The sequence below is a fragment of the Schistocerca cancellata genome, chromosome 4, assembly GCF_023864275.1.
Source record: "Schistocerca cancellata isolate TAMUIC-IGC-003103 chromosome 4, iqSchCanc2.1, whole genome shotgun sequence".
NCBI lineage: Eukaryota > Metazoa > Arthropoda > Insecta > Orthoptera > Acrididae > Schistocerca > Schistocerca cancellata.
Window position 1 is genome coordinate 56,165,326 of NC_064629.1, and position 12,920 is coordinate 56,178,245.

The window sequence follows — 12,920 nt, forward strand, 5'->3', positions numbered from 1 at the left end:
TGACAGTATTTTGTGCCACTTAAAGTGGCTTGGTGTGTGTAGAGAGGACCAAAGGATGCAATACTTTCTCTCAAGTCCCGTTTTAAGGGGTAAAACACCCCCAAAGATAATTTGGCATATTAAGTTTGGAGGAAATTGTTTGAAATGATATGTATGTTTTTCACATAAAAGTTGATACATAGGCCTAATTAATGTTCTTGATATTTGTATAATCAACTTTTGTAATAATTTGAATTTTTGCAAAATACTCCACACCACCATTAAGTTCGAAAAATGAAAACGTTCATTACAAAATAAGTTAATGAAACTTTCAACTTGCAGGCATTTGCAATAGACCTGGTTTCTGATATACTGTTCTTGAAAAATAAGCGGTACACACTGTGCTGTCAAAGTATTTCAACATAATTAAACTATCTAGTCTAGTTGTTTGTTTTATGTTTCAAATTGTCATTTTATGTTCATTCTTGTTTTTTAGTATACCGTCTCACGTACAAGTATTTTATTAATTGAAAATAATAAGTTACTCATTATGATGATCCAAAATCATAATAATGACATTCTGTAAATAAATGCTTAAAACATGTTTTCTTACAGCATTCACGTAAAATGAGTTAAGTTTCCTTACAAAATATACATGACAGAAAACATAATGGAAAACAGAAATCAACTGGATTTCAAATTGTCGCGAGTGACCCTCTAAATAATCTGATTCATATTGAGCATATTTCAGTGTATTAGTAAGCCTTGGCGAATAGAATCAATTATATACTAGTGATTGCGGCTTGATTATATTGTTTCTCAAGTGGAGATAGACATAACAACTCAACAGAAGTAGATCTGAAAATCTTCTCACAAAGTTCTTCCAACGTCGAAAGCTGTATATGGGATCACAATTGTACTTGTGCCACAAGCCCTTTTGGGGGTCACGAAATGAACAAATTTTTTGTCCTCACGTATAACGCTCTAAACAGTCCTTTCACACTAAAATGTCTTTTCAAATATCTTTTGATCCGATCAGACAGATGCTGTTATGATGACAGTTGGGACTTCAAAAAGATCTGGAATTATCAGTCCAAACTCTTGATTAGTTTCTTTTAAAACCATGTGAAGGGTGATTCAGTGTGGGAAAGCTGTTTTGACCGTCAAACCCCAGGATAAGAAAGTTCATCTGGTGATCCCAAAGGGCTCAATGGCACAGGTACAGTCGTCAGATGTATACAGTTTTCAATGTTGGAAGAACTTTCCGCGAATTTAAGATGTAGTTATGGTTAAGGAATATGGATTTCAATCTCCACTTGAGAAACAACATAATAAAGCTGCAGTCCTAGTACATAATCAGTTCTCTTAATCAAGACTTACCAATGTATCGAAATATGCCTGATACTTACAGGGTCACTTTCGACAATTTGAAATCCTGCTGAATTTTGTTTTTATATTGTGTTCTCTGTTGTGTGTTTTATGTGAAGAAACTTTGTTCATTTTTTGTATGTGGCATAGGAAAACATTGTTTTAAGCATTTAATTACAGAGTGTCATTGTTGTAATGATTTTGGGTCATAATATTGAGTTACTTATTATTTTCAATTAATAAAATACATGTATGGGAAACGCTAAACTAAAAAAACACAAATGAATGAAAAATAACAATTTAAAACTTAAAACGATTGTAATCAAAATATATAATTAGGCTAATAATGAATGTTTAGATAGTTTAATGAGGTATGTTGAAAATACCCAGCACATTGTGCATAGCTTGTTTCCAAAAATGGAATTTCAGAAACCAGCTTTATAACATATGGATGTAAATAGCTTGAAAGCTTTTTTAATTTATTTTGTAAAAAAATTTTGTATTTTTCAAAATTAATTGATGGTGGTGGAGTATTTTGCAAAATTTCAAATTATTACAAAATTTGATTACACAGGCCTTTACATGAGAAACATTTTTTTGTATATCGTTATTTCGAAGGTATTCCATTCCAAACCTAATGTGCCAAATTACCTTTTGGGGTGTCTTTAAATATTTAAAAGTGAAATATGTGGTTTCTTTTGTTTCACAAGTACCACAAGCTCTGCCTTACACAGATCACCCCAAACTTTTTCAGTAGCTACCAGTTGAGCCACTAAAGAAAATTGTGTGGATTCATCTTGCGGTAGCCTCGTGATTCCCTCGATTTGTAAACTAAGTGACAATTTAGTACGGAAACAGCTTGCAAGAAAAAACCTCTTCTGTCCTTTCCCAGGGAGCAATAGTACGTCATAATTTTCTGTTCAGTTTTTGCTGACAAAATGACTGGCATTTATCAAAGTCAAATATAGCCACACAAGGCCTCTTAGAAATAGATAACACCAAACAAGAATATCACGCGTTCACATTATTTTGCATCCCTTAATTTTTTTTAGATCTGAATCGCAGGGCTCTGACAATTGTTAACAAGCTAGTTTTGCTGCCACTGAATAGTTCTATTTTGCAAGAAGTAATACTTCTATGGTTTGATGTTTCTTTCTCTCATAATACCCACATACATCGTGCCCAACTCATTTTCATCTTTCTCTCTTTCTAACTGAATGTTTGTAGCCTAGGTAACAAGCCTCTTTATGTTCTATGCAGTATTCTTTGTGAACATTCATGACACTGTTTGTATGTTGTGTAAGACTTCACACACAATGGTAAGGAGAGTTGGGCTACAGAGTGGTGTGGCAACTGTCGTCATAGGAAAGCTGGGCAGGAGCAGAAATGATTAGCGAACAAGATTATCCGACAAACAGAAGATTTACTTAACTTTTATTTATCAGTGTATGACAATTCATTACAAATAATGCAGCACAAAACAGAGTCCAACTATGACAAAGTCGACAAGAGAGTGTCTACTAAAGCATGAATGATGGTGTCGGAACTGCGACTAGACACGATCTGTGTAGCATCACGTGTCGAAGTGAGTGCGAGTGCAAGTGGGCCAGGTGGCTGCCTCTGGCCGCCGTGTGTCGCAGCAGCAGAGGGCACTTGTATGGAGTCACTGGAGGTGTGGCTTAGCAGGTGTGCGCCACTAATTACACCCGATCCTGCGTGACCGCGATCAGTATCAAACAGAAACTTGAAATTCTGTTACTGACATAATGCTGCCTGTGGGGCGGTATCCTTACTTGGGACCACACTGTGAATGTTGTAAGTGTCTGCAGTTTTTTTTTACCACCTTCATTAGGAGCAGTAGTCACAATTGCCTCTCTCCTCGAAACAAATGCCCGTGCCTGCACACCTGACCCTACAAAATGTGAGAAGATCATTAAACTTTCTGTTCAGCAGCCACATTTATTTGCTCACTTTCATTACACGCCTCGGTCATTATGTTGTGTAAAATACATGCCACACAAAGAAATGAAGCACACAATGAGAACAAACGATAACAGTTAATTTACTGGCCACAAACATCATCAGCAACAGAATAGTGTTGCAGCCTTTCTGGCTGTGGTGAATGGGACAGGAGGTGCAACAGTGTGTGTTCTCAGATTGGTTGTTGCTACGACAGCAACACTGTAAACGTGTAGATGCCAATCACATTGTTATTCTGATCCAGACATACAGCTCTTATTTTGTTTTGCATGTATTGTGCATAAGCCTGTTTCTTTAGACATTGCTTTATGGTGTCTGTTTTCCATGAAGGTTCCTCCCATCATATACTGTTCTACTTGATGCACAATTATCCAGTGCATGATCAACTGTTCTTTTAAGTCGTTAAACTTAAGGCAAAGCTCTTCTGTGTACTCCTGGTCAGAGCTAAACTTCTCAAGTTCCTCATTGAGATATGACACTTCTGCTTCTTTATCTAGTTTGCTGAACGTATAAATCTTGTTTTGTCATTGGGTAATCACGTCTCTGCAAATAACTGATTGTCATTGATACCAGTTGTGGCAGGAATGACCTCAAAGAGGTCACGTCTGTTGCCAATAGATCAAACTTATTCTCATCACGAGTAGGGTCCTGTATGAACTATTCTAGGCAATTTTCTCAGAGAATGTGCTCAGTAAAGTTTTGCAGCATGTCTCGCCATGCCCGCCACTAACAAAACTGTAATTATCATAATTATTGTTGGGTGATGAGTCTCACCTTATGATTACAGTATGACGGGGAACTTGAAAACCAACGAACTAGGGTTTTCTATAAGGTTTCTGGTTACAGTGGGAGGTGAGTATGGTACAGAACCTTAAAGTATATGATTCTAGCCTTGCTTTCAACTCGGAACCAGATGGGCCCGCAATCAGTTCCGAGGGCAGTGATGCAGATTGTGAACCTAGTTGAAATTCTGCAAGACTGCTCCTGTCAACCATATCTGCTAGTCATTAGAATGATCAAAGAATAACCTCAGAACTTGTGTGACGGCCATCTTTTGTTTCAACTGGTGCCACAATCTTCAGTCAGTTGCTCCTTGTTGCCTCAGTGGCTGCTGGAACAGGCTGTTCAGGTTGAATGAGTCCTCCAGACATTCTCATTAATAGTAAGTGTATGCAGATGATCATCTTCCCATCCCATGCTGCCATTTCCATAAAGGGTACCATTATTTCCAATAAGTTTAAACTGCTGATGATTACTAGTCCTCTGCCCTAATGTGTTAACATCCCCTTGACATGTGAGACAGCAAGGTTTTAAAAGTGAAGTGTGTGTCAGTCGATCAGTTTCAGTGGAAGAAATCACCTCAGACTTGTTGATTAGGGGAATGGGTGGGGGTGTTAGATTTCTGTCTGCCCTCTGCACGGCCACTGTACCTACCATTGACATGCCACTCAGTTTTGTGGACGAGTGGTTACAGATCCTGTACTTCCTGTAGAGGGGACTATCTGCACGACAAGGTAGTACTTTAGCTATCTTCGGTATCTCTTGTATGTGTCTCAGTGGGGTTGCATTGTGGCTGGTGAAATATTTTATGGAACATTAAATAAATAATTTTTGGATATTTTACACTACCTTCCTTTAATAAATGAAGTGATTACCCAACAAAGTGATTCTTTTGTGAGAAGAGAGAAACCTGGGATAATATTAGTCGCTTCCTGGAGCTGCTTGGATCATTTTTCACAGTTATGGTCACTAAGAAATTTGAAAGTGGTGAAAGCTTAAAATACATGCAGAAAGCATACACTCAGATTGAACAGGGAAACTGTGCAACATCGTATGGTAGTTGTTATAGATGCTACAGTAAGTGTAACTCAAATAACAATTTACTATGGAATGTTATGCCGAACACTTATTTGTAACTTCAGAACTCCTCAAAAATGTGTTTTTGTATATGTAGGTACATGCTGCAATTTTAGGTGAACAATGATACTACTTCCAAATTTGTATAAAGCACAAATATAGTTTAAAACTGATGCTACAACACACAATACATTTTTCAGATCAATGAATGTTGAAAAATACACATCTGTGAATTTTAATGCACTCGACATAAAACAAGTTTTCAGTGATTTTTTAGGACCTAGGTCTAAGAAGTAGCTTTGTCCTACATTTGATTTCACTCTGAACACGAGAGAAATACCAAAAGTCAGCATAAATATGCAAGTATATGTAAATAAATGTGATATAAGTAGTTTAATGGGTTTTGTGTCACCTTCTGCACTAGTGTGCCAATGATGAACACTGAAGCCTTAATATGTGGTGCTAAAAACAATAAAAAATAGTGCAAGTATGCGCGTGCGCGCCCACACACACACACACACACACACACACACACACACACACACACACACACGTGCGCAAGTTATCCTTCATAATTCAATTAAAACTAAAAGATTTATGCAGAATGGTTTACTTTGGTGAGTAACAATGCTAGGGTTTTTATGCATTTTTACAATGTTTCACTTCCTCTTTTGCCCTTTGAATAATTTTATATGAACAGTGTCAAGATATTAAGACTGGTAACCTTACTTTCAGTTAATGTTGTTGATTTCTCAGCAGTTATATTGTATTTTTGCCTGTTGTTCTTCTTCTTGTTCTTCTTATGATTATGGGTAGCTCATACTTAGATAAAGAAACTCTGTGCAATGTAGGGCTCTCTGTATACTGCCAATTCCCACAATGTGTGGTATTTTTCAAAGTAAACTATTTCTAACTGATGTCGCCATACTTTTGAGAGTTTGTGGGTGATTTCTGTTGCTGTTATTTGTAGTCACCTTGTTAAATTGTCTGATATTTGCACGTTTTGGAATTGGTATAGCGCCAATGGAAGTCTGAAAAGATGTTTGAAGTAGTTGCTGTTCCACAGAAATAATTTACAGTAAATTGGTATGAACTTATGTTTACTTAGCTGCTACTGTGCTATGCAATTTGTTGCAGAAAATGCTCATATACATGGGTGTCATTGCGTGTTAATGAAACATGTGGACTATACTTGTTTTGTAAATAAAACTGCCCTTTTCTGCTGCCACTTTATTTATCTGAGATGCTTTTCACCTTTTTCTTGTTCTAAAGAATTATCAGTGGGATCTATAACGGTACATTTTGTTATTTTTAGACTATTAAACAGTTCATGTTGCAATTTTTGATGTAAAAAAAAAAAGCAATTACTTAGAATTTGCTGATCTGTGTTTCCTCTCATCTTGTCGGGAGGTCGCACCACCACTTTATTACTGACAGACAAGCACAACTTTGCATTCTGACTTTCTTAACACTGTTCACCATGTTTCTCCGTTTTGGCAGTGTACTATTGTTCTTTTGCCACTCTATATAACTATTTCATTGGACACTGCTTTTAACTGTTGCTGCGTCTGGGATTTTTGTATCTTTTATTTGTTGTATTGGCTGTGTGTGTTTTTAATGGTTGTCTTCTTGTACTTTGAAATTTTGGATGTTTGGTCATATGATGCTTCAGTTTGTTATTTTTATGGAAGACGTAATTGTTTTATTATGACTTTGTGTTGTATTTAAGTGTAACTCAAAATATCATCAAGTGTTAAGAATGAGAATAGTCAGATTGTGTTCGAATAATTTCCTGAAACATCTCTGTAAATTATGCTGTTGTTTTTTCTTTACAGATGTTAGCTATTGAGAATGCACAGTGATACAGATGAAAATTTGTTGGTGTTGTCTTTCACACCACACCATTAAGAAAGGGCATGTACCTGCAGCTTTGTGACGTAAATGAAGAGGCTATTGTTCACACATGTATATTTCAGGAAGGTAAGTGGAAAAAAAGCTGTACCAGTGATGCATACTGTAGTTTTGCAACCAAAATTGTAATATTACCCCATGTTGAAAGATTTTAGGCTGTTGACATTCCCTGATGTTCCACTCACACGAAGGTATGTTTTTTCTCAAGAGACTTGGCATCATGTTAGAACTTGACGGAAGTTTTGAATTTTCAAACCACCTCTCGATAATATTAGCTTCTTCTGTTTAGTACAAATAAAAAATACTAATAACTGTTCAACTTCCTGTAAGCAGGTCTGTAACAGTATCATATGAACTCCAAAATAGTTAGACCAGAAAGGTCAGTAGAGGTCATGCAAATACCTAATATGAAGATATGATGGAAGATCAGTGAAGTGAGTGTAAAGTATAAATCTTGATCAATAGCTTATGCAGGGCCATATTAATTGTCATTATTTCTAATCTCCTCTGTGGATGGAACGAGAAAAGGCATTTCTTTGTGATAAAGTATTTCCTTCCCATCCACATTAGTGATTTTCTGAGTAGCTGGCAACTGCATATGTACCTTATATTTTGTTACAAAAAGGAGAAGATAGTGATTCTTTTGCCATTTGAGCATGCTATTAGTGTTCCTCCAGGTACTAGTATGAGTTGGACACGGACAAGTTGCATAGTTTTTATCTATAAAACAAGGGTTTTCAAACAGGCCCAATAAAAGTGACAAAATACATGCTATTGCATACAATAGTCATAGTCAGGATTTGTGAAATGGAAGATGGAAAATAGCTCACTTAAATGTGACAAAGATTTTTTCAGGGATTACACGTAGAATTTCTGTGTGATTTTTGTAACTGGGAACAAATTGCTCCCTCGTTAGACAGTATGCAATGAAAGGGATCAATGCTAAAATTAAATAACCTATTAAAGTATTTTTGTGCAGCACATTGGGCTTACCAGAAATATTGTTTCTTTCCTGATTATTGGCACAAACTTGTCTTTATAATACATATGTAATTTAATCATAGTGTCAGCGGTGGCTAGAATTTAGGCTTGGCAAGTAAGTCTGACTCTAAATTGTTTGTCGCAGTCAGTAGTAATGTGCAGTGGCTGACACAAAAGTGAGGGCTAACGTTTCTGCAGAAAGATTGTCTACTGACACTAGTTCCAGCCAGCTAGTAAAATGATTGCACGTGAGACGCTCTTCTAAGATGACATTATCAACTTGTAAATGTCCACTCCAGGGAGTCTGTTTCTTCCATCTCAGGCCAGACAAAATGCTTACACACCAGGCAAAATATGGGACAGATCCCAGGGTGAAATAAGTTGTGTAGGCTGTTGAAGGCTTCTCTACAAAATTCAACTGGAAGGAAAGGATATCATCTTCTCTGAGGGGCATTGCAACATCGCTGGACATCTTCAGGAATGTCGAGATTCATCCGTAACACAGATGTAGCATTGTTTAAGAAACTCTGGAGCCCCTGGTCATCTTGTTATACCTGGAGGAGTTCTGTGGAATTGGTGAGACTTGACGCATGAGGGGCAGTCAGCAACTACATTGTAAAGAATGTTCTTAATGTCAGTGCTAAATTGAGCTATAAATTCTAGTTGATTATTCTGATAAGGTGAGCAATTGTTACTGTTCCACTTAAAGGCATAAGTTAGTTGTTTATGATCCATGTAGAGGTTAAATTCCCTTGCTTCTGTCTGCAGCCAAAAATACTGGACTGCTTCATACACACAAGAAGTTTGTGGTCGTAGGCACTCCACTACTGCTGTGACAGTAATAGTTTGTGAGACTAAGTAAGCAAGCAGTTGCCAGGAGCCATCGGACAGTTGTTACAACACTGTACCGATAGCTGTCCCACTTGGGTCCACCACTAATGGTAAGGATGTATCAAGCTTTGGGGTGTGTTAGAAGTACAATGTTCGCCATACTCTGTTTTACGGCATCAAAAAAGCAGAGGACATCACATCAGTCCACTGAACTGGAATATTGTCTCTAACCTCGTGGCAAGCAAGTGCTGCAGTTAACGGTTATTGTAGTTCTGCTGAACTTAGTAGGTGGTGACGATAGAAATTCAACATTCCTAGGAATTGGCGTAATTCTTTGATGGTGTTTGGCTTCGATACTTGCAGGATGGCTTTAACCTCTTCTAATCATGGTAAGGAGCCTGCAGAACATATCTGATGGCCAAGGAAAGTAATCTCGGATTGCTTGAACATACATTTAACTGTGTTCAAGACCAAACTAACTGCTCTAAGGACTTTAATACTTCAGTAAGATGTTGATGTTGATTCTCAGTGACTGAAAAGATAAGAATTTCATTGAGGTAAGCAAAGCAAAGTGGCAGACCTTGCAGAACTGAATCACATATTGTTGCCACATCTAAGTAGCATTCCATAAGCCAAATGTCATGTATGTACTCTGATAATGCAAATGGAGTGATAATCATTGTTTTTTGTATGTCTTCCTCTGCTACTGGGATCTGTGTGTAGGCTGTAGTAAAATTGAGTACACTGAATATGGTTGCATCATGCAAAGTGTAATTATAGTTCCACTGCAGTTTAGCACCATTTTGGAATACTCTGGAATACTCTGCATTAGAAGACATAACGTTAGTCAGTGAACAGCTCCTTGGTCTTCTATGGTATCGTCTTTGAGGCAACAGCTAGTTGAATTGTGTGCACAATAAATAAGCCTTTCCTGCTATAGAGTGCATGATTATTTCCACATGCACACTGCACTCTACATTTCTAGCTGTAAAGGGGATGGCCATGTGACACTTGATCGGATAATGCCTTCTTTCAGCATGGTGTCAAACGCGGCTTTAGCAATAGCCATTGGGTAATCAGTAGTTTTAATATGGTGCGAAGTATTATGTGTAGCACTTGTTTTGGAGTGCCAGCAGGTCTAGTCAAAGCTGGGAATTTCTGTAACAGGACGCTCCAGTCGCTGGTTTGTGTTAGCTTGGCACTGTGCACTGCGACAAAATCCTGTCAGGCTATTAACACTGTCAACAATCTGAGCATTTACCACCTGTGCCAGGAGATGGTAACAAGCCAGAAGATCAGCACCTATTACTGCTTCAGAGATGTTCGTGGCAGTGAAGATGCAAACAAATGGGTGATGCAGTCCTAAATCCAAATCCATTTGTCGATATGGAAGAGTTGTCAGCTGCTGACAAACAGAATGCCGTTGGTGGTCTGCTGTGTTGTGCTGATGTTCGTGGCATTATAGTTAAACCAGAACCAGTGTCCACCAGATATTTTTGGCCTGATAACCTGTTGCTGATAAACTGGTGCTGTGATGTGGACAGGCAGTTTGCTGTGCCTGTTGCAGACTGCTGCTGGTGTATGTGAAGGAACACAGCACAGTACACTTTTGCACGTACTCACTGAACTTGCGGCAGTACCAGCACATGGAATACTCTGCATTAGAAGACATAACGTTAGTCAGTGAACAGCTCCTTGGTCTTCTATGGTATCGTCTTTGAGGCAACAGCTAGTTGAATTGTGTGCACAATAAATAAGCCTTTCCTGCTATAGAGTTGCAAGCAGCACACACAACTGCTGCTGCACGGCTCTGTTACTGTGCTAAACTGAGCAGGAGTAATGGCATCTTTGAATTCTGTGTGCAAGCTCTGCAATGGCGGGAAATGGAATCGCTATTGGGTAATGGAATCGCTATTTGGGATGCTGCTATTGCCTTGATTGTTGGTGGTAGGTGGCTGATTCAAATGGTGCACAGCAAATTATGGAACAGTACCGGTATCCACCTTGCTCCTTAAGTGCTGAAGGTACTGGGTCAGCATACAATCTCCAGTATCCTCCTGCGAGGCTGTGACTCTTCAAAGTAGTTCTCTTTTGAGCTTGTCATAAGAATTTACTGGTGGTGGCACAGTTATGACATCCGGTACTTCCTTGGGATGTGGTAATCTAGCTGTCTCACTATTAGGGCAAAAGGGCAAACTTTGCTGAATCAACCATAATGCTGGCATTGTAAAGACCCGCTGCAACTTGCCCGAACCATAGTATAGGATTATGTGGCCGGAGTGGAGGTAAGCAAATGGCTGATTTTAAAACAGCTGGTTCGTCGTGCATCTAGTGAAAATTTATTTATTTATTTTCAAATTGTGGTTGCAAATTAGTTCTCATCAGGTTAAAATCACGCTGAGATCACCAATTGCTCAAGTGCACATATAGTTAGAGCTATCAAACCTTTGGTAGCATGTGCAGTGAAACCCCTATTTTACGTTTTCGTGTGGTCCGGACTTAAAAAATGCGGAATAGAGGAAAATGTTAAAAACCCCCTAAAATATGAGCAAAAACACACGTACTTGGGGCATATATGATTAAAAATCACGATATTCTCCAATACTTTGTATAAAATCTAAGTGAAGGAAATTAAATGTGCAATACAATGTTAATACAATAATTTTTGGTAATGGATTTCATCAGTTTTTTAAAAAAAATTAGAGATTTGTAACATAAAGCAAAAACTCACCAAAAATTGAAATTGGTCTCTGAGATCAGGTAATTGAGCTATTTTCTGACATGCTCTGATCCGAATATACGTTCAAAATGCGTGTTTTGAGAGATCATCCTTTGTCCTCGCCCAGAAAAAAGCAAAAATTGATGAACATGTTGAATTACATCAAAAATATCATAGCACATAAGTGGTTAAACCAGAAGCAGAAATGTGGACATCTGCTAAGTGACAAATTTAGTCACCATTGCTGTTATTGGCTGATGCTTTTCTTATGAGCGGCACTTCATATGCTCACCACAGTTACTGTTATTTTAGTCTTGATCAGAGAAACAGACACATGGAAAAATGAGTTTGTGTCCCCGATTGATGTTGCACGCTTCTAAGAAGTTGGCTCATTGAATTTCTGTACACTGTGTAAAATGTAAATCTGATAAAACAAACAAATGAACGAACTTGGGTGCTACAGTTCTGCTTCATGCCCTCTATCACTGCTGCCAGTCTTTGAAATTTACAGTGTGTGGTGCAGAGTATATACATGAGTAGTGTATGTAGGTGTAGCACTGTATTATGTTGGATTTGAACATGAAAGTCTTTAAAATGTGCTATTGCAAAACTTTTTCTATTTCCGTGTGACATCTTAGTTATAGCACATCATCTGCACGAAAAGCATATTTTGAGCACTTCACAAAACATCATCTGCACGAAAAGTATATTTTCAGCACTTCACAATATGCTTTCACCCCAACCTGCATTCCAGTCGTTGAAGAGCCACTCCCCCTCTCTTCATATCCAGTAGGCGAGCTCATTTTGTGTGTGTTAGTGTGATGTGGTGGCTGTGCTACCTATTGGGTGACTTAACAAGTAACCAGACAATAAGAGTTCACTAGCTGGAAATGGGCGCCCTTTCCTCAATGATGATTGAGTGTATGCTTAAAGACTGTGTTTAAATTTAAATAGTTGACACTTGATATTGTTGCTGAATACAGTACATTGGAAATACATGCAAAAAGATGTGACTGAGTTAAAAGTTTCGAAAGAAAAGGTGCTGTATGGGCCCCTTGGTAATGTATCGGCTCGGTCCGGAATACTTTGCGTTGACTGTCTTGTTTTCCCAGTACCACTGCAACTTAGCAGTAGTTGTATAATAGTGTGGTGTAGCTAAATGTTGCAAGTTGTATTGGCAATACTGGTCGTGGATTACGTCAGCATTTACTCTCTCACATCTCCCCTCTCCATGATGGCCTAAAATATTCCCTCAACTCTGTCACCACTCATGTTGTGAACCTTTTGTGCCAGT

General features: G+C 38.1%; 1 protein-coding gene across 7 annotated transcripts in view; it reads left to right on the forward strand.

The window, feature by feature from the left end:
* Positions 1-12,920, forward strand: part of LOC126184696 (homeotic protein female sterile-like) — a 263,983-nt gene that overhangs the window by 7,641 nt on the left and 243,422 nt on the right. For all 7 annotated transcript variants that reach the window (XM_049927201.1, XM_049927205.1, XM_049927204.1 and 4 more), the window contains exon 2: positions 7,020-7,164. In XM_049927201.1, the coding sequence (XP_049783158.1) occupies positions 7,148-7,164 (17 nt within the window). In that variant the 5' untranslated portion in view covers positions 7,020-7,147. The remainder of the gene's footprint in view (positions 1-7,019; positions 7,165-12,920) is intronic.